The following is a 23,622-nucleotide window of genomic DNA, read 5'->3' on the forward strand; positions in this document are numbered from 1 at the left end:
TTGTCTAATTTATGTGGCCTTTGTCAACGAGGCAATCCGCTACTCTGTCCAACGTTTATGAAGACGAGACACTCAAGCACGCAATGCCACTCACACACACAACGCCACTCACACACACAACGCCACTCACACACGCAACGCCACTCACACACGCAACGCCACTCACCCACGCAACGCCACTCACCCACGCAACGCCACTCAACCACGCAACGCCACTCAACGCCACTCACACAAACAACGCCACTCACACAAACAACGCCACTCATCCACGCAACGCCACTCATCCACGCAACGCCACTCATCCACGCAACGCCACTCATCCACGCAACGCCACTCATCCATTTGCAAAACGAAAAATGTTAAACTCTTCTATTGCGAGACCTATTGCATTTTCAATGCTTGTTTAAAGAAAGGTGGCACTGTTGCTTGTCTGTTGTCAGACTTCTATACCATTCTTCTGTTTTCCACGCACCGAGTCAGGTTTTACTTTTATACGTGGTCGTCTTCAACTTAATAGTTTGCCACCAGGGGACTTTCAAGTGTGGGCATGTAAATGTGCATTTTCAATAAAAGTCCTCAAAATAAAAAAGTGTCCATCTTCCAAAGCTGGTGTTAAAATGGAACATAGTTTGTTGCAGGCTTACAGGAGGTTTTTTATCAACCTGTCATCATATTCAAACTTCAGTATGTCTGTAATCTGCGTGAGAAGGTTGCCTCCTTTTAGCACACCTGGAGTTTTGCAACTGCTTCGAGATGATCTATTTCTAATCCCCTTTCATTGGCGTTCAGAAGTGATGTATAGCAGTAACCCAAAGTCATGAATCTAGGATCATTTCTTGTTGGAGAAGGAAAAGTTATTTACTTGTAACACTAGTCATGACACAAGGAGATCCCCCAAGATTTCTAACAGAATTTAACCAAGGTAAATTAGATGCTGTTGAACTGAGCTATTGTAAATAATCTAGGGGCCTTCCTCCTTAGAAATAAAAATGTTGAGTGAACAGCCTGCATTTCCTGGGTGCTATATTGTTGGCAGGTTTCTGTGGTTTCTCATTTTAAAAAAATACTTAAAAGAAAATAAAAGTGGAAAATTATTATTTTGTTAAAATTAAACCTATTGGGAATATATGCGCACTGAAGAACTTTTGTTAGAGGTTAAGTAGCTTTTTAAAAAATGAAACTATTCAATCTTCACATTAAGAAACAATCAGTCACATATGTAAGGATAAATTAAACTACATATTTTATTATTGATTGTATTGGTGAAAACGTATTGTAGCATAAATATTTTAACTACCCCATGTTGGTGCCCTATTGATTGCTTTCTTCAGCAATTAAACCAGATAATTAGTATTTGTTCATGCTTTTCTACATTTATTTTCACAGAACTATGTTCGTGTTGTGGAAGTTTGGTGGGATGAATATAAAGATTTTTTCTATGCGAGCCGCCCAGAGACCAAAGCATTAGCGTTTGGAGATATAACAGAACTGAAGAAATTCAGAGAGGATCACAATTGCAAAAGTTTTAAATGGTTCATGGAGGAGATAGCTTATGATATACCCTTACACTATCCATTGCCTGCAAAAAATGTGGAATGGGGAGAGGTATGTATATTTCCATTAAAAAAATGTCATTCTTAAACTCGGTTAATAAATTCAGAATAGAAATGAGTTTATTCTTTTTTACTTATTGGTTGTAAAAATTGACTACAAACAGGATTAGCATATCCTTGTAAATTTACAAAATGGATACACATCCTTATTCTTAAAAGAGAGGCAGGCTCATACAGTAAACCATCCTACTGTATAATTGAGTCCCCTGGTCTAGTTTCGGACCGTAGTTAAATGCCATCACATTACTAGTGCTCTGTTTGACATTGGCTTTTGTATGTCTTGCATCAAACTCTTCTCCAAAGCTTTTGTAATTAACCCTGAAAAGTGTCACTAATAAAGTATGGTAGATTGCAATTTTTCAAGCTTTCTCGTTGCTGTTTGCCAAAAATTTCAGTTGTCATGCATGAGCCATGAGGATTAGCATCTTGTGTTTTATTGTATTATTGGTGACAGTGCTTAATTTGAACCAATGGTTTCCTATGCTCGGCACAAGCACTTTATTGTGGACCTCGGCACTTATGACAGGCAACCACATGGTGGCACTGGGAGCCTGGAATACTCTGAAGTGTCACACTTGTAGGAATGTGATGTTTAGTAGGTGTGTTTGTACTGTCATTAGCAGGACTGTCAGGGGCAATGGGTGCTGCAAGCTGCAATGGCCTTCAGACGAGGGCCTTGGCACTTATTTGTTTGCAAACTAAGCACTGGTTTGAAATGTTTAAAAGGTGTCTTTGAAGTGAGCTTATTATGGCCAGGCCCTATGTAAATGCTTCATGTGTAAGACACAAGAATATCTGCCAGACTCTCAAAAGAAGTGCCTTATTTATGCAGTGTGAATCTTTTCTGGATTCACATGTACATCATTCAACCATCTATTGGTTGGGTTCGGAATTGTTTTTTTGTAGTCTCTTTTCTCTCTTTATTTTTATTTTGAGTGGTTGTTTTCGAGTCTTTGATCATTTGGTGCTGTGTCCCTTCTTGTTAGGCCTGGCATCCTTGGTGTGATTTTCCCCCTAACTTTTTGCCTTCAACCCTCCTGTTTTGCTGGCTCTAGGACTCTGCACACTTTACCACTGCTATCATGTACTAAGTTGTCTGTGCTCTCTCCTTAAAACCTGGTAGAATGGGTTTATACCCAATTGGCATATATGAATTTACTTGTAAGTTCCTAGTAAAGTGACACTGTTTGTGACCAGGGCCTGTAAATTAAAATGCTACTAGTGGGCCTGCAATACTGATTGTTCCACCCACTTAAGTAGCCCTTTAAACATGTCTAGGGTCTGCCATTGCTGCCTGTGTGTGCAGTTTTAAAAACTGCCCATTCGATTTGGTAAAATTTACCCTTTGTCAGGCTCACAACTTTCTTTTTAAAAACATATAAGTCACCCCTAGGGTAGGCCCTGGACAGCCAAGAGGGCAGGGTGCAGTGTATTTAAAAAGTTGGACATGTACGTTTAGGTTTTACATGTAGTGGTACACAACTGCAAGGACTGCCTCTCCCAGAGGATAACATTGGAGTTACATAATTAGAATTAATAAGCTGTAACGTCCCTATGGGAACAGTTCCTGTTTGATGTCTTTAGAATTGTAATGAAAAATATTCTATTATGATGAAGTCGGATTTTAAATTGTAATTTTGAAAATGACCCTTTTAGAAAGTTAAGTGAAAAAAGACTGCCTGAACATCAATTTATTTATAAGCTCTTATACTTAATGCTTCATTGCCGAACACATTTCTTTTTGTTTGTACCGGTATTTTATTTATACCTTTTACTTCATACGTTTATATGTTCATAACTTTTTTTCTGTATGAAAAGGGAAAATGGTCCACACTTTTTGAAGAATACATATATGAACAATTTCAAAAGATTTACACAAAACATTTAAAGTCCACATATCCATTAGGACATACTCTACATACTACATCACAGAACACAACTTTACACAAAAGACTAAACAGTCGAATACTCATAACCTTGTTCACAGGTTACAGTGAATAAATCAGTATCCTGGACTTTTTATAACAAAATGTCTAAATATCTATAGGAGCAATTTCAAAAAGATTTACACAAAACATTTAAAGTCCACATATCCATTAGGACATACTCTATATACTACATCACAGTACACAACTTTACACAAAAGACTAAATAGACGAATACTCATAACCTTGTTCACAGGTTACAGTGAATAAATCAGTATCCTAGACTTTTTATAACAAAATGTATAAATATTCATAGGAGCACAAAAGCATTAATCACATAATACATCAAATAGAAATTAATTCTAAGTTAGTAAAATACAAGATTTTAAATCCTTGTTCTTCTGTGCTCCTTTATTGTGCCGACGCGTTTCGAATCATAGGAAATCAATGCCTGGATTTTCATCAGAGCTTTCTGATTTTCTGTACAAGATGTATAAAAAATAAAAAACATTTTTAGGAGGGTGGCTTCATTCTTTTTAGCACATTTCCACTAACTCTACAAACTACTCTCTCTCATACCTGAGGAGGTGCAATCGTTTCTTCCTCATAGGTTATATCCCAAGCTGCATTCTGTATTTTCTTATAATCAAGGAATCTCTGTTGGCAAAAAGAGAATTATATCAGTGATATTCATATAGGACCATTGGTCTTTATAGGCACATTATTCAACTGTGTCCTACCTTTTCCAGTCGCTTTGTAGAAGTAAATATATAGCCATATATTCAAAGATCGTGGCGCAGCAGGTTTATTATCTGAAGAGGAAAAAACTTTATTTAGAGCCCCTTCGCGGCAGTGTTTAAAATTCTCACTTTGAAGAAAACTGAGGAGAGCGCATACCTCACTTCTTTTTTTCTTTTGCAAACTGTGTCCCCTGTTGATCCTCTCCCCCTCCCTCTTCTACACCACACTATATTCTGTATCTCTTGTGAATTCTAGGAGATGAACACAGGTACTGCCCACACTAACAGTTGCACATCAGAGTCTGGCTTCGGGAGTAAAAGTTTCTCGACTCCTCAGACGTTAAACCACTGAGCTCAAACAAGTCTCACAAGGACCCACAGCCCTGCATTTACCTCCCCTCCACTGTGTGATTCAGAAAAGTCCAGGAGCCGTGGTAGTTCTCTCCCCAAAACTCCACACTGAGCAGCACACACCAGGCCCTTCCTGAGGTCAGAGGGATCAGCACTCTGCGGCGGTCGGAGACAGCAATGGCTTCCACTTGCAGCTGCTCTTTCTTCTCTGTGATACCTGCCAGTAAGTTAGTGAAGAAGCAGCATCCATGCAGGCGGAATCTGCACTTGTGTGTCCCGAGCCCCTCTGCTGGTCCCACACAGCTACAGCGTCAACAGTCTTCCTGCTCCATCTTTGCATATGAGGGATCAGAGATGCAGGCAGCAGTCCCGATCAGGTTGGATGCTCCAGGCTACATCCCCAATGATTCCAGTAGCCCGCACTTGGCACATGAAGGTCACAAACACCAGTGGTCTTCTTTCAGGCTCACCTTACTCACATGAAAATGTAGATGTCAAAGTGTGCTCTACAAAAGCTCCGTCGGAGCCGCGTTGAGGGGAAGACAGCCTACCAGGCTTTGCTGTAACCCTTGCTAGATTGAGCAGGAACAAAAGAACCCCCAATACTACGCTTTGGCTCATGAGGCCAGTTAGCCTTTGTCCATAAGTTCTGTAACATAAACGCCAATTGGGCGCAACAGACTTCTTTCTTTGTAACACGATTAGGTACATTTCACCTTTTTAACTTTTGTAGAGCACACTTTGACATCTACATTTTCATGTGAGTAAGGTGAGGATAACTGTGCATATCCTCGTCCTGAAGGAGTTCTTTAACTCCGAAACATGTCGACGCACTTTTGAGGTTGACGTACCCTAACCAGTATCAGACAACCTCACCTGCACCTTTTTAACGATACCAGCCGAGGGCTTAATAAAAAGTTTTTATTTTTTTCTCCTACGAGCCAGGTATCTTTTAACCATCACTCTTCACCACCTCACCACTCACACTTATTTACTTCACACACATCAACACATAGTTCACCTTCAGTGCTCCTACGTAGTCGTGAGTCGTAGCACGCCGCATCCCGTAGAGGGGTGCGAAGACCCCGATGATGAAGCATGACACCAAGGGGCCTGTTGGTGTGTGAGGGGTATTTAAAAACAACACTGGGTGCTCCCCACCACTGTAGGGATCACCGACACCACCAGAGTGGAAGCCTTATTAGTCTCCCCATCTCCATGACAATGAGCCCAGGCCTCACTGACCAGTAACTCGTCCTGGAATCAAAGAACCCCTTGATGTGCACAGCAGATACTCTGCTCTTCTCCCTTCAGTGTGTATGTTCTACCCCAGCCCTCAGGATGTTAGCAATACACATCTCCTCTCTAAGGGATGCAGTCTTCACTGCTCCAGCTTCTGCAGGTTCTGATTCCAAAATTAAACCAACAGGGCTCCATGTTATCTACCATCCACATGCACAGGCATGCACATGCGACTATCACACTGTGTTTCAGCACGCATACACAAGTATTACACGCTGTGTGGCCCTGCACAGAACCCATGCTGGCCAAGAATGTGTTAAGTGCACAACCACAGAACTTTACACAAGTGGGGCAATAGGCCCCACTCCTGAGACACAGGTAAGAACACCTGTCCATATTACTGATTCTACTGAACACAAACAAAGGTATGCTGCCACCACTTAACTCCAGGTGAGGGCAGTATCCCCCTACTTTTAGGGGTGCTTGGTGCAGCTCTCCCAGTCTAAACAGCCTGCAGTACTGTGAAACAGGCATAGGTCATGACACACATGCCTAATCCACTGTTATCCACCATCAAAAATCAGTTCCAGGGATCCAGATAAAATTGCAGCTGGGCCACTCAGGGCAAAGGTACACATCCGCACCAAGCAGGGAACTTTTACATCCCAACAGATATCGTCCCAGAAAAGACAGAAATCCTTAAAAGATGTTTGTCTGTTGAGCGAGGAAGAAGACACGCTGGAGGATTTTGAGTTTGTCCATGGGGAAGACCCCAGTGCCAAAGAGGTAGTCAAGTGGCAGCCAGAGAAGAAATACAAGCGGACATAGAGGATGCCAGTTGCCTCGGGGGTTCCAAAAGTATCATACTTGAAGCATGCAAAATTTGCATTGATGCCAAAACATTCAGCCCTGCAAAGCAAACAGGAGCTAAATTAGCCTAATTATACTGCTGGAGGAAGACTCTCAGAACTTGCATCGTTCTGGAAAGTGGATCAAAAGCGTTGGAGGGACACGACTCCTTAAGGGAGGAAAGGCTTGACGCTCTAGAAAAGGGGCAACAAAAATGCCTAACAAAAATCTCTTAATATCGAGAAAATGAGAAGAACCCTCAAGGCTATGATGGTAGCCCTCATGTGAAAAGAGAGTTTTACAACCCTCTAAAAAGAATGGAGGCACCACTCAAATCAGAACTTCAGGAGAAGATCATGGAGGGGTGTTTCCATTTGAGAAAGAACAGTTCCTTGAACAAGAGCCTTCACAAACAGGGTAGTTAGTAGAGGGAAGAGTGGCAAGCTACATATGCTGACATCACCGCATACAATATGGTTATAAAGAGAGCAGCAAATAACTTTAGGGTGCAACTGGAGAAGGAGCAGACAGTCATGCTTCCTGCTGGAGCACTAATACTGGCCCAGAAGAGGAATCGATTCCTCCCAATGCTACCCAGCCTCCTTGACCAGTAGAAGGAGGTCTTCAAAGGTGGAAAAGAAATGCATATTCCTGACAATAGGTCCCTTTACTTTAGGGACAATGTACCAGCAGGCTCTCATTGTGGCAACAGCTCAAAAGAGAGCCTATATTCCCACCCTACCAGTGCTACCACCGGTTAAAGAGAGTATGAAAGTGCCTACACTCACTAACAGTGGAGTGAAGCTGAGGAACTCATGCAGCACCTGCTGGAAGAGTGGCCAATAACCTTGTCCAGGAAGGCAGCCCATTTAAAATACCTGCCTCAGATCTGCACTTGACACGGCAGATACAGCCAGTAAGCAATTATGTACTGCCACAATTCTGCTCTAATATGCCTAGTTAAGAGTTTCAGGTTTTAAACTGGAAGTACAATCGCCATTATCAATTTGCCTTTTTGGAAAATCAATAGATGGGGTGCTACAGTGCATGAAAAAAGACGGGGTGCTACAGTGCATGAAAAAAGACGCAGCAAAAGAAGTGGGGACATTGCAATATGAAGGACCCTTTCTGGGAGGAATGCAGCAGAGGAAAAGAATACCTGTAAAGGGGTGGTGTGCACTCAGCCTCATTCACACAACAGACTACCAGCACAGCAGCTCCACCGCAATGGCAGAATGAACCCCCTTCAAGACAAGCCTTTTGAGGAAGGGCATTAACATATATTGTTAGGGGGGAACTTGCCCAGACCCCCCATGTATTAAATTTACTCATAACCTTCCTTATCACTATCCACCCCTCTACCCTTTACTTTACATTAAACCTCGTAGCTCTGCAGTGGGCCAGGCAAATTAGGTTCGCGGATCTACTCGAGATGTTACAGGGATGAATCATAAAGCTCCCAGATCATCAAGATCTACTAACAATACAGAGAGCCAAGTGTGCCACCCTGTGACCCTGCCAACATGGTCCCTGAAGATAAAGAGTTTGGACATCTAAACCTACCAGCGAGGTCTTTGAAAATAATTATGGAAGCAAGGTGGCCTACTACAAGAAGATGTTACACTAATAAGTAGAGCAGATTCATACACTGGTGTAACAAGAAAGGACACCATATTGATCAGATATTTCACACACCTGTTGGACAAACACCTTTCCTACACCTCGCTAAAAATCCTGTGATTTTCATGGAAAGTTATACCGGACCCGAGTTGGAATCCCAGACTAAGTAGATAGATATGCATTTAAAAATCTACAATTTATTTTAAAATTAGGAGCTGTAAGGGGAAAAGAAAAGAATCTGGTTTATGATAGACTTTCCTCTATGTCTACAGTGACTCAAAAGAAAAGGAAAAGAGGTAAACGGCAAAGCAAAATAAGAAAAGAGAAAAGCATAGCTAAGTAAGGAAAAGAGTGTTGGAGTTAGGGGGAGAACAACATAGATGGGGGAAAAGGCTGAGGACCACACACAACACCTTAGGAGGGAGGAAGGAGTAGGCAAGGAGCAGAAACAGAGGGGAAGTTAAGAGGGTGAGGGAGGGTATAAAAATGAGTGTAGAGGCATTGCCTGAGAAAAGTACTCAAAGAAACTAAAAAAAGAGGAAAAGAAGGGAGATTAAGTGTGAAGAACCACTTAAAAAGAAAAAGAGAAAGAACAGAGCAAAGAAAATAGAAGGGTTTGAAGGCGGAATTCCCCCCTTAAAAAATACCTGAACGAAATTGACTGGTTTTGTTAGCCTGGTAAAAGCCATTCCAGTTGAAAAAATCATTGTAAAATGTTCAAAAAAAATTATTAGGAGCAATTTCTTCAGATTGGGTTTCGTCATAAAACACATGCATTCATGGGTGGTTGGGGACTGAATACCAAATACATTTACAGCTTAAACACTGTTAGGCCAAATACTGGTACTGTCGTCGCCAACACTGTTCACCAACACGATCAACAAGCTGCACATTATCAGAAGAGATTGTGGCAGTACAGAAGAAGCACTTATGTCAGGCACTACCATAAAACCAATGCAGTTTCAGCAGTAACCCAATACCTTGTCTGTGTCTGAGCCCTCACCGAATAAATATTCCTAGATCGTCCCATAAAGAGGAAACTGATCATTCAGTTTATAAATGAGCCACTATTGGCCATTGCCATCAATTTCCTCCTCCACTTACCCTGGGTCAGCCGGGAGGCATTGTTCCACTGTCGAAGATCACATCGATTAGTCACCACCTGAGCCATAGTGAACCACCATTGCCAGTTCAATGTCATCTGTAGGATGATTGAAACAAAATGGAGGAGTGCCGGTTCTGCAGAGGGGGCAAAGTTATAGCAGTAAGTAGTTTTCCTGGTGGACAAGATTCCATCCCACTAATGGGTCACAACCAGCAGGATCACAGTATGTGTGCAATATAACTGTCTTTTTGACAGCATCTCCAGCAAAGGGTGAAAATGCAGAGTCCTTCCAAATAAAGATGACCCGGGGGCCAGGGCTTGCCATGCAGGATTTTATAGTGGCTGATATTGAGATGGGATTCCTACAGGTCTTTGCCATGGAGGAACAGCAAGGGAGACCCTTTTTCTTTCGGATACGCAGTGGTGAGAAGACCCTGCCTCTTATGACGTAACAATGATTCAGTGGATTTGTTGAAAATAGCTTCTAGCATTCAAGTGTACAGGTCTCAAGCTTGTCAGCTGAAGCAGCCGCACATCTGGCAAGACTTGGAAAATGAGACTGGGACCAGAGGCTGAAAACCAAATGCTTCACGGGGCACTTTGAATGCTGTAGCTATTCTGGCCGAGCGCACCTAAGTCTGCCTACAGGATTTAGTTGGCCCTCACTCAGTAGGTCTTGAACTTCATTCCCATCCTCTCGGCATCGGCAAGTAGAGGAGAGCTGACGTTGTGGCTACAGCAGTAATTCTTTGCTGATCTTCTAATGGTGTAAGCGTATTAAGAGTTAGTGTCTCTCCAACCAGCACTGAAATATTCAGATCTTTACAGGATGTTTGGGCCACATATTTAGGGTTGCTACCGTTTTTGTTTTGTCTTGACAATTACAGTCATCTTTAGGGGTCAGAATGTCGACATATTACACTGTTGCCTGCTATTAAGTTGTTCTTTAGTGTAGTAAACTTCAAGTACATGAGTTTTGTGCTATTAGGAATACATCATTTGTTATCAGTATTTTATCATTAGAAACACCTTTTGGACACCAATATCCACCTCTGTCACAAACCACTCGCACTGCGCCATTTTCTTTGAAGCACCTATATGTACGTTTTGTTCTGTATTGTAGTAAAGAAATCAAGACTTGAACATACAACTGATTGTGTATGTGTTATCTTTTTATTTTTTAAATGCCAAGGGAGCATAGGCTGCAAGCTCTCTCCGAGGGAGCGATTTGTTTTTGTTGTTAATGTACTGCCCAGGTTCCAATTGTTGCAGGGCGACTTATTATTTGCTTGCAGCAGGCACCATTTGGCAGAATGGGTGGTCTTCAGACCAGATAATCTTCATTGGGATTAGGAGTAGCAGGTGATAGCCGTATTGCTGACTGTGTGCCAAACAAGTCACAAGGCCATACTCAGGTAAGGCCTCTGCTCATAGGTAGGAGCAGCCTGTGCCAACGGTCTTGGAAGAACAGGGGTGCATGGAGCTATGGCTGTCTCAAATTTGGTAAACTTTATTCTACTTTTCTGATCTGACCATCAACCCCAAAGAAGTGATTTTATAAAGCGAAACATGTGTTGGACAATTATTCTTATGGGGTTTGGAATAAGGATTCAATAAAGGAGATCTGAGATATGTTTTTTTATGCTTTTCCCTCATTTGTGGAAATTGTAAACCTTTTGAGGTATACTAGGGTGGGCCACCTAGTATAAGTAGAAGGAGCTTTATACTAGTCCATTACGTCAAAATGCCATGTATTCAGAAAAAAATATAAAGAGTCTGGAGGAGGAGAAACGTATGAGTACAAGAGAGTCTGTGAGTACGTACAAGGAGCAACTTCTTCTTCATATACATTTATCTTGAAGAAAGCAAGTGGTTGGGTTCAGAACTGTCTCTAGTTTTCTTCTCTTTTTTTGACTGGGCATCGTAACCACTTGGGGTCATGCCCCTCCTTGATGATGTCAGACATGAGCCCAATAAGCTACATTGCGTGGTTCTCTTCTTCAGATTCTTTTCAAGATTCAGATGCCGAAACAATCGATGCCAAGAAGTGGAAGGTCCTGAAGAAACCATTGTTGAAAGATACTGACGGACGGAAACACAAGGTACCGCAGGGGAGATCAGGTATGGAGACGAAGGGGTCCAAACAGAAGGAGTCTACATTAAGTACAAAAGCACCAAAGACGAAGCAAAAGCTAACAGAACCCCTCGGATCTAAGCAAAAAGACGCCACAGCAGACAAGCCCTCAGAACTAGCCTCGACTCCAAAAAGAGATAGAGAGCACAGGAGGTATAAATTTGGCACCAAAAAGAAGACACCAGTGGTCGATGTCAATGCTGAAAAGAAAGCACTCAATGTCGAAAGGAAGTAAATACGCCACAAGACTAAAATCAGTCATCAGGAGAAAGAAGAAGGTTGATGACTGTTTGAAGGGATAAAATATCCTACTCCGGCTCTCGAAGGAAACGCTGGTTGAGGTCGAGATTGAAGCCAATGAACTGGAGTTAGAGCCTGTGGCAACACCCAAGCTGGTGGAAGAGAGTGTGAAGATTTGGATTCCACTAAAGGTCGTTCCAGGAGAGCGTTTTCAACGCAGACAGCCCTGAAGATTAGCAAAATATTGATCCGACTCACCTGAGGAAGGCAAGGACACATATCTCTCGAGTACCTTGCCTTCGGATGACATCTTGGTGTAGAATGCTGTAGTGAAGTACGCAGTGGGCACCTACGGTGTCACTCTGAAAAAAGAGCTGAAAAATCTTGCTTCCTGCTGAAAACTTTACTTCCATCTCTGAGAAGGAAGAAAGTCCTTCCAATACTGCCAACAATGCTGGACCAGGCAAGGGAGGCCTTCAAGGACCAGTTATGTCCAAGGCTGTTACCCACGCATGGAGAAAAAATACAGACACTCCACACAGGTCCCCTCCTACATCAGAGGATCCGTTCTTGATGACTCCATCATATTTTCCATGGCCCAGAAAAGGGCTAACTCATTGACATCAGTTGGCTCACCATCCACTAGGGAGAGTAAACAGGTAGACATGGTGGGCTGGAAGATGGAGCACTTTGCCATTGCTCAATGGAGAACCGCAAATTCCAGTGCCCTCCTGAACCTTTATGCCCACCAACAGTGGGAGGAGATGGAGAGCCTCATGCAGCATTTCCAAGAACAGTATAAAAAGAGGGGGAGAACACTCGTCCAGGAGGAGAAGACAAGTAGTAACACCTGCCTGAAATTGACCGTGAACGCTGCAGGCACTGCCAGCAGACAGCTATGCATCTGAGCCACGCTCAGGAGACATTCCTGGCAAAGGATTCAAACAAGAATTGCAGTCTGCAGTAGTGGTGGTAAACATGCCCTTCATGGAAATTTTGCTCCTTGGAGCAGTAGATGACTCTCCTAAAACTGAAAAAGGACAATAACACAGCTAAATCCACGGACGCTCTACAATCAGAGGCCAATTCAAGGGAGGAGTCCCTCCTCAAAGGAAATCTTCTTTGAGCGACCCTTGACCCTGTCCTCAGGTAGGTCGCTCCCCACGCCGCACAGCGCCACCTGTCTGAACGTGTCCCCCTGCTCTGTTAGTGCCTTCTGCCTCTTGACTCTGTTACTCTGTTTATTGCCTTGTGTTTCTTGAATCTCTTATCCCTTTTGTTTTTCTTCCCTCCCTGCCCCGTTTTCCCGCCGCTGCGTCTCTGCCACCCTGCCTGCCCATATGTTGCCCGCTCTCACCTCCCAGCTGCTCCTCTCTCCCATCCCCCTCATACGGGCGGCCGCGCCAAGGGCACACCTAAGGCAAGCCAGTCCGCGCCTGGACCATGCCCAGCGCCAGACCCCCTGGTCCCCATGAATGCCACACCGACTGCTGCCACTACACCGCCAGCACCCTCCAGGCACTCAACACCGGATGACCACACACCTGCTTCCTGGCTGCCCCGAAGCACACCAAAGGACCCCTCTCCTGCCGGAGCTGCAGCTTCACCAGCCTCCGAGCCGCCAAACCGCCCACCTCAACAGAACGCAACCACCTTAGATGCATACTACTGAACACCCGCTCGGCACGCAAACACGCCATCGAACTCTGGGACCTGCTCGACACATCCTCCCCGGACGTCGCCTTCCTGACAGAGACCAGGGTGAGTGCCTTCTCGGCACCCGACATCGCCATAGCCATCATGGACGGCTACAAGATCACCCGCAGGGACTGCACCAACGGAGTGGGAGGTGGAATCGCCATCGTCCACAAAAAAACCCTCGGGGTCTCAACCAGCACCTACGACACCCTCAACACTGCCGAACACCTGCACTTCCAGATCCACACTGACCCCAACACCACCCTCAGAGGAACCCTCGTCTACAGACCCCTCGGACCCTGGCCTCAGTTCAGCAACTCCATCGCTGACTTCGTCAGCACACACGCCCTTGTCTCCACAGACTACATCCTCCTCGGACACCTGAACTTCCACCTCGAGAACAACGACACCATCTCCACCACCCTGATTGACAACCTCGGACTCAGACATCTCTTCACAACGCCCACCCACTCCGCCGGCCACACGCTTGACCCCATCTTCTCTGCAAGCGCCCATATCACCTTCAACCACACCAGCGAACTCCACTGGACCGACCGTCGCTGCATCCACTTCACCTTCGGGAAACCCACCACGCACCACCGCACTGAACAGATCCCCCGTCGCAGCTGGAGCAAAGTCACCGAAGACCAGCTAAACACCACCCTCGCCCAAAGCCCACCCGCCGACCCCACCGACTCCGACATCGCTGCCCGCAACCTCAGGCGATGAATCGACGACTGCGCCGACACTCTTGCCCCGATCAAGAAACCTTCCACCAGACGCACCAACAAGAAAGCCAGCTGGTTCACCGCGGACCTCCAGGCCTCCAAGCAAACCTGCCGAAAACTAGAGAAGAAATGGCACCGGACAACTACGCAGCCCACAAGAATGCCATCCGCAGACACCATCACCTCAGCAGATCTGCCAAAATGGCCTTCTTCAAGGACCTGAGTGCACCTCTATCCTCTATTCTTGTTATTTTCTTCAAGGACCACCTCGACAACAACTCGCACAACAGCAAAGAGCTCTTCAACATCGTGAAGGAACTCTCCAACCCCAGCTCCAACACCAACGACATCCCACCTTCGCAAGACCTGTGCGACTCCCTTGACATCTTCTTCCATCGCAAGATCACAGACATCCACAACAGCTTCAACAACCGGGCCGCCCTGACAGCCACCGACACCTCAGCCCCCACGGCCACCACCCGCATCGATCCCCTGCTCACCTGGACCAACATAAACATTGACGACACCATCAAAATCATGAACACCATCCACTCCGGCTCTCCGTCAGAACCATGCCCACACCACATCTTCAACAAAGCTAGTGCTACCATCGCACCCCATCTCCACAAGGCCATCAACATCTCCTTCGAGAACGCGACCTTCCCGGAGAGCTGAAAGCACGCCGAGATCAACACCCTGCTCAAGAAACCCAAGGCAGATCTGAAGGACCTCAAGAACTTCCGGCCCATCTCCCTGCTCCCGTTCCCGGCAAAGTTCATCGAGAAGACCGTCAACGGACAACTGACCCGCTACCTCAAGGAGAACAACATACTGGACCCATCCCAGTCCGGGTTCCGCAGCAACCACAGTACCGAAACTGCCCTCATCGCCGCCACCGATGACATCAGGACCCTGCTGGACAATGGCGAGACCGCAGCACTCATCCTCCTGGACCGATCATCTGCCTTCGACACTGTCTGTCACTGCACCCTATGCACACGCCTCCACAACACAGGGATCCGAGACAAGGCTCTGGAAAAGACCACCTCCTTCCTCTCAGGGAGAACCCAGAGCGTCCTACTCCCGCCTTTCCGGTCCGTAGCCTCCGAGATCATCTGAGGCGTACCCCAAGGATCATCCCTCAGCCCGACACTGTTCAATGTCTACATGGCACAGCTTGCACACGTAGCCCGACTGCACAATCTCAATATCATCTCTTACACCAACAACACCCAGCTGATCCTCTCCCTCACCAAGGACCCCCTCACCTCCAAAACCAACCTACCTGAAGGAATGAAGGCCGTCGCCGAGTGGATGAAGAACTGCCGTCTGAAGCTGAACACGGACAAGACGGAGGTCCTCATCCTCTGCACCACCCCCTCAGCCTGGGACGACTCCTGGTGGCCGACCGCACTGGGCGCAGTACTGACACCCACCGACCACGCACGCAATCTGGGGTTCATCCTCAACTCAACACTCTCCATGGCCAAGCAAGTCAATGCCGTCCCATCCTCCTGCTTCAACACCCTCTGCATGCTACGCAAGAGCTACAGGTGGATCCCCACCGGAACAAGAAGAATGGTCACCCAGGTCTTCGTCAGCAGCAGGCTGGACTACGGAAACGCCCTCTACGCAGGTGCCTCGGCCAAACTCCTGAAACAACTTCAACGCATACAGAATGCCTCTGCACGCCTGATCCTCGACATCCCTCTCAACAGCCACATCACACCCTACCTGAGAGACCTGCACTGGCTTCCCGTCAACAAGAGAATCACCTTCAAGCTCCTCACCCACGCTCACAAGGCACTCCACAACACCAGACCGGCATACCTTCACAGACGACTTACCTTCTACACCCCGAACGGCCAGCTCTGCTCCGCCGACCTCGCCACCGTCCCCCGCATCCGAAGAGCGACCACCAGCGCCAGATCATTCTCCTACCTCACCGCCATGACCTGGAACACCCTCACCATCCTCCTACGGCTGACCCAGGACCTACTAACCTTCAGGAGGCTACTCAAGACCTGGCTATTCGAGCAGTAGCAGCAACCCGTCCCCCCCCCCCCAGCACCTTGAGACCCTCACTGGTGAGTAATGCGCTTAACAAATGTTCTGACTGATTGATTGATTCACAACCATCAGCATCTCATGTGTTCAGCACTGAGAGGGACAGCACACAGCAGCACGTTCCTTCACAAACCAGCCACCCCTACACAGAACTCCAGTAGGGGACAGAATCTGAGGATTCTGCAAAGTTGTTGAATACTCAACATAATCCAACACAGCTTTTGTATGGAACAACCATGTTTTACCTCAGCAAACATAGACAAACAAGATCTCATGCTCTATCCAGCCTAGCACAGGAGATATGGAAATGGGTGTTATAGTTTAACATAAACTCAGGTAGTCATACATCTGCTGGGAGTGGAGAACACGGAGGCAGACATACTAAGCAGACAAAACAGAGCATCCCACAAATGGAACCTCAACCCACGGAACTACATAGGATTTTCACAAGGTGGGGAACATCACAAATGGACGTATTGGCAACACATCAGAATGCTAAATGTGAACGTTTCGCATCCAGATTCCCAAACCCAAGGTCACTGGGGAATGCCCTATCTATGGAATGGTCAGGGAGATTTTCATATGCCTTTTCACCAATTCCACTGATCCACCTTGTGGTAAAGAGATACAGACAGGCAGCCATTACTGTCGTCTTCATAGCACCGCAATTGGCCAGACAGGCATGCTTCTCCGACCTTGTGGAGCTGGCTCAGGGACGTGTGATGCAGCTACCAACACAGCAGGCTATTCTAACCATGCAGTAGAGCAAACCTTTTCACTGAAACCAGAAACACTCAGCTTGACATCATGGCTCCTGAACCATATCAAACAGAACCATGGAAGTACTAAAGATAGCAAGAATACCGACAACATGCAAGTGTTACTCCAAAAATGGAAAATTATACTGCAAACGTCAAGAGGCCACAAGCAATGGCAAAGGATGCCACAATCATAAATTACCTTATGCACCTGTTAGACAAAGGGCTATCCTGTGCTACATTGAAGGTGCACTTCGCAGCCATTGGGATGTACACAAGAGGTGTGACAGGAAGAAGTGTATTCCAAAGTTTTCTAGAGGGAGTAAAAAGACGAGACCCACCAAGAGCAGCACCCACACCCGCCTGAAACCTCAGCCTAGTACTTATGCACCTGATGAAACCACCATTCGAGCCCATGCACAGTGCAGGACTGCAAATCCACACCTTAAAGACCGCCTTTATGGTAGCCATAACATCACTATGTGTGAACGAACTACAGGCACTGACAGGGCAGGAACTGTACATTCAAATCCACAAGGATAGGATAGTGATGAGAACTAACCCCAACATCTTGCCCAAGGTTGTATCACAGTGTTAGCTTCCAAGCAAGTAAGGAAGCACAGGTGGTACACAGTAGCGGCTCCTCCGCCAAGACGGAGAAGCGTCACCGCACAGCTATTTCAGCAGTGCAAATAAGAAAATTATAACAAGACGTTATTAAAAAAAAAAAATAATCTATGCGCGAGTCGGGGCTGGGCTCTATGATGCCAGAGCAGCGGAGTGGTTTGCACTTCTCTAAGTGCACATGACGGTTTGGCCGGCCCTCTAGGGCCCTTTAGTACCGGCCAAACAGTCATGCGCACTTGGCATGTTCTCTATTGGGCTGTGTTGCTCAGCTACGTGGAGGACATGCCCAGACTCCCAGGCACTGCCTGAGCGTCCAAACAGGACGCTCAGACCAATCACGCCGCTACTCCTGCAGCATCGTGTTTGGCTGGGAGAGTCTTGAAGACTGGGTGCTTCTGGTGCTAGCAGCGGATCCTGATGAAGAGGACGGAAGAGAGACGTGGTGCGGAAAAAGTAAGTTTATGGGGTTTTTTCTAGTCCATCCACCCTAACGCCTCCCCCCCCCCACCCACCACAACCTTCCACCCCCCACTCCCGTTTCAACGCAGCCGCCATTGGTAGGACAGAAGGTACTGAAACACGTGTCTGCAAACACAAACTCATTCTCTGCCCAACTTCCCACAGGACGAGAATGAACACTCCTGCGCAATCTATGCACAGCATGTGAATCCAGAAAGAATCTGCAAAACAAAATGGTTAATTACATGTAAGAGTAGTTTTGTAGCTTGAAGACTTTCTGGATTCACATTGAACTCTCCCACCACTGCTGGAAAACAAATGCAGAGTTTTGCAAGTGGGAAAACAAGACACAAGGGAAGTTGCATACATGAGGATACTGGATAAAAAATAATCTGAAGTTTGCAACCATGCAGTGGAGCTTCCTGGGCGAGCATTTGATGTCATCAAGTACAGACATGACACCACTAAAGTATCCCGAAACGCCTGGTTAGCTTGATTCGTTTCTAAGTACTTCACCAAGCATAGCTAACCCCGGAGCGTATCAACTGCTACTTTGAAGGCGGCAGATGCTAAATGCCCGAAATGTAATACGCATGGGGCGACTTTTATTCACATGATGTGGAGCTGCACCTCCTTGATGCAGTACTGGCAGGAAATAACACGGGAAATAGCTAGAATAACGGAGAGGGTGGTCCCCTGCTCACCAGCCCATGTATTGCTCAACCAGTTCCCACACACTGCCAAAACCAGGACCACAGACAGGTTCCAAGACCTTGCCTTTATACTCGCGAAACGAAAAATCACTAGCTGCTGGAAGAAACCAGAGGGCCCCAATGTGTCCAGATGGAAACGAGAGCTGGTGAAATGCGCTGGCTGTGAGGGCAGGATGAGATCCTGCTAAGGAACGCGAGACGAGGGGTGAGCAAGCTGCAGCTAGCTCAGGCGTGGGAAGGGCTGATGGAAGACATAAAGAGAGATGATAGAGGGTGTGGGGCTTCCACCCCGGAGAGACCACCACAAATGGAAAACCCTCTGGGGGCGGGGTAGGACGGAGTAGCACTATAAGATCTTGAGAGATGGGGACACATAATAGGACTGCACAGGAGTGGACGGGGACATTACAAGGAGGCCCCGGCAAAGTACCATTACATACATCTCAAGTACAGGGGGAGGCGCCTATCTGGGTTTCAAGAGATGTCGTGGGAGAGACAGGAGTGCGGGCGGAAGGGGCAGGGGGTAGGGGATCAGTTACTTATTGGGGAAGGGGAGGAGAGGGAGGGGGGAATTTTCTTGATTATATGCAGAAGTGATACCGGGCCGAGCAGGGGATTAATAAAACCGGGACTCATGGGTATTAGACAAAGTGGGATATGAAATGGGATATATCCGAAGGATCTTGCTCTGTATCTATTTGGGCCGCAATCAGCGTATCTGCTGTACAACATGTAAAAGGAAAAAAAGTTTCTTTAAAAAAAAAATCGTGTAGAGACATGGCACCTAATGTTCGACAATGCCCACTCAAAAAACAAAAGAAAAGAAAAGTGGAGACCATTCCTGAACCAACCATTAGATGGAGGAATGGTGCACAGCATGTAATCCAGATTATTTGCAAACTGCAAAATTACTCCCACAGGTAAGTAACCATTCTGTTTGTGCCACCTGTAGCAACATAAAAATAACTTGATAAAAGCAGTGAAAATACCAATAGCACATAGCACATCCATGTTAAACATTTTCTAGTGTCCTAAAAGTTATGAGCCATAATAGTTTGCATTTACTTTAACTATTACTCAGATACTGTTCTCCAAGGAGTACCCTGTTATAGCTCATGCTTATTTCCATCTGTCTTCCTTCAGATTAGAGCTGTCGATACTGTTTACTGTATAGATAGCATGGGACACACAAACGGTGGATTTTTGGAGCTTGGGCCCTGCCACAGAATGGGTGGAAATCAGGTAATCATGCTTGATTTATGGTACTAAATATATTAGAAATTTGTTGTCAATAATTTAACAGCTGGCAGTATTTTGCAATAGAAGTTGTGACAGAATAATACATCAAGAAAGCTCGAGAAAAAGACACGATTGCTGACATTTTTATTTGAAAAATCACTAAAGTAGGTAAAAACAACATTTACCGTTATGTTTACAAATGTGTTATTGATTGTGTTTGCCAGTGGGCAGTGTTGTTTATTATGCATTCCAAGTTTCTGCAATCTGTAATTTTAAGAGGCTTGCATGTGATCAAGAACTTGGTGACTCTGTTGATCTCTTCTAACTTTGTGCAACATATTAGACGGAACTCCCGCAGCAACATCTTCAGAACTTGAGTCCCCCAGGTTAATCTTGACTCCCTCCTCTAGGTATGTTTGCTAGTTTGCTTAATATCGGCGCAACGACGGAGAATGCCTATACTTCTTCATGAATTCTAGATTAGAAATATTTCTGTATATTTACTGAGGAGACCTATATTGTGCTAAACATACTGCGTTTTGACCACTTTAGAATGCTTGATGTGAAAGGTGGTGAAAGCTGCTTTATGTTTTTCCATTGGGCCCAATTACCACCCTCCAAAGTAGTTGAGCCTCTGCGAGGGTGATAAAATGGTCCTCGCTGTTAATCACATATACCATTTTTAAAGTTGCAGGAGTCGTTTTAATGTATGTTCTGTGCCATTACCTAGTCCGTGTGGTGGTGGTAGCAATTCTATTCTGAACAACTAACTCCTTCAACATGCGTACTTCTTACGATTTCAGGTATTTTCTTAAACTTGTCATGCATTAGTTACATACTCAAGTGGGGGTTTACGTCATTCTGCAGCTGAAGGCCTGAAACTCTGGGGGTACTTCACTCTTGTTTCTTATGTTTCATTTTACCGCATCAGATATTTACGTGTTAAGTATCTGGTGAGCACTTAATGTGGACCCAGCTTCAGATTATTGATTGTCCTACTGCTCAAAAAGGCCTTTCTCAAGGGGCTTGTCTCTTGAATGTACTTACAGCCAATGGATGGATTCCAAGGTGTGGACTTCCTGATCCTGGTTTATTGGATTCAGGCTAACCATCGTCCCCTAGTTAGACATGCTCTTATGAAACCCCAAATATGTAATATTGCAGGAGGTGGGTTTGTGGATTTCCTGGCTATACACAGTGATTTGACTGGAGCAGCATTAGTGTGCTTTTGAAAGAGTAAAAATAGTACCCATAACTTATACTATACATTTAATGGAGTGCCATTGGGTAGTTCAACATTGAGCATGTTACCTAAGTTTTACACTTTTGCACTGGACCTGCTACTTGCTCTTTAGCAAAGTTGCAGTTTTACCAAAGACCGTGCATAGTTGCAATCATCTCCAATAAGTAGCACGTGGGAGTGATCCCTGTTCAGACAAAGTAGGCCTTAATGAATTCACTCAATATGTGATCCAAAAAAAGAAACCAGTGAATTTCAGCTTCCTCCATATCATTAGGAGCTGAACTAATACTTATCACAGATTATCAGCATCTGTTTGCTCCATCAGTTTAATATGTATCACAAGAAAACACAACTCTGGGGAGTCCTGGCAATGCATAGGGCATCAGCCTTATGCATTGCCAGGACTCCACAGGGAATGCTTTTAGTTTGTCTGAGGCAGTGTCATCTCAGAAGGCCTTGTGATAGATTTCAATAAACTCAACAATTATCTAGTTTTGAAATGCTAGAAAAGCTGCTTGTTACATTTAGTAGTACCGGCAAAGCTAAGGCAATTTTTGTCCTCTGATTTCCTGGTCTGGGCTATTGGTAGTATCCTTCTGTATTTGTTTGGGTATCTTTTAGTATAGCGCAATTTCATCTCATCCCCATCTCTTAGCAAACATGCTTCTGCCATTTGCCTCTAACTACACTTTTAGAGACGTGCCTCTAGCTTCGAAGATTGCTTTAGATAGCTGTGTTGTGCTTTCTTTTCTTGGAGAGTACAGTAATCAACCATGATGCAAATGACATTGTTATCTTTTAAGACAAGCACATGGGTTAACGCCTGTTTGAATAATTGTGGAACTGTAGATAATCAGAAGAATAAAATAGAACAGTGCAAAAGTGGACTTAGCAGGCATGTTTGTAATACGAATAAAGCTGAGGCTAAACTAGTCAGATTTCTACTTAACTGTAGCTTTAACTATAAATAGATCTTCTGGAACACATAGCATTCCAATCTAAATTGTATCTCATTGCTAAGTTGTGGAACTGGCCATACTTGTCCATTGACAAGAAGCTCTTCAACCTTTTTAAACAATATTGAGGCTGATGAACACCTGCATTGTCCTAGAGCTGCTTTCTCCTCTCACACAAAGCTGATCATGAGTACGCATAGCTTTTTTGTTATTTGTAAAAGACTGTATGTTCTGCTCGGTTCTTTTTTTTAAATAAACTATTCTAAAAGCCCTTTTCTCCTTGGAATTACTTTTCTACATAATTTTTACTTACTTTATGATGAAACGATAAGGTCAAAAACAGTGATGCCTGATAAGCAAATTACTTTACAAAAGACAGCAAAATCTTTTCCAACTTTAATAATGATTGTTTGAAGTAAGATCAAGCAATGTGGGAGAGAACAATCAAGTATATCAAATAAGAATAAAAATCAGACGAAATAAGGAAATTAAGTCAGACAATATGAAGAGGGAAGTTATGACTAAATAAATAAAAGATAGGCAAACACATTTGGAAACTTTAGTACGTTTTGTACAGGTATCCTATACAATAATGAAAACTTTGACATAATCCAGCACCAGACACCTGCTAATGTTCAAGTCTTCCTCAGAGCTTAAATACAGAACACAGTGCACAATATAATCCTTCAGGACTCAAGCGGGGAATACCCTTGTCCATGTACTTGGTGTCTGTGGACTGTTCCAATGGGGGCAGTGAGACAGGCACATCAAATGCCATTTTAATCATAATTGCAGCTCCCCAAGCCTTCCAAAATCCACTCCAATAACTTAAGCTCAACAGATCATTAGAGGTACTCCTAGGAGGGCCAGACTGTTGTGAAGGATATGGAAGCATCAGGATAGGCCTATAATTAATTACATTAATATACAAGTACATTAAAACTTCAATTTAATAGAAATTACATAAATCAGAGAGAATGGAGGGAATATTCTGACAATAGACAATGAGAATTTACAACAGTGATAACTATGTATCAATACATTTTGAAAGCATTATTTTGGAAGAATCGGTATAGTTTCAGATTTCATGCTAACATTTCTGTCCCCCACCTTTCCACCTCAACATGGGCACTTTTCACTCACCATCCCATAAGTCAAGTAAAAGTCATTCAATTGTAGTATTCTAGGAGAATCGTAGTACCTGTCCTTCAGTCTGATAACAATTGCCCCATAGGTTCTAAAAACGCATCTAAGTATTAGTAGGGAAACATAAAAACATTGAAGGATCGTAAGGACCACTTGAAATAAAAAACAC

The 23,622-nt window shown here is 44.8% G+C and overlaps 1 protein-coding gene across 2 annotated transcripts in view; it reads left to right on the top strand.

Moving 5' to 3' along the window:
• GALNT7 (polypeptide N-acetylgalactosaminyltransferase 7) overlaps positions 1–23,622 on the top strand; it is a 597,040-nt gene that overhangs the window by 527,950 nt on the left and 45,468 nt on the right. For both annotated transcript variants that reach the window (XM_078677071.1, XM_078677072.1), the window contains exons 9-10: positions 1,387–1,605; positions 20,013–20,111. In XM_078677071.1, coding sequence (XP_078533197.1) covers positions 1,387–1,605; positions 20,013–20,111 — 318 coding nt within the window. The remainder of the gene's footprint in view (positions 1–1,386; positions 1,606–20,012; positions 20,112–23,622) is intronic.

Source organism: Lissotriton helveticus, chromosome 2_1, assembly GCF_964261635.1.
Source record: "Lissotriton helveticus chromosome 2_1, aLisHel1.1, whole genome shotgun sequence".
Classification (NCBI taxonomy): domain Eukaryota; kingdom Metazoa; phylum Chordata; class Amphibia; order Caudata; family Salamandridae; genus Lissotriton; species Lissotriton helveticus.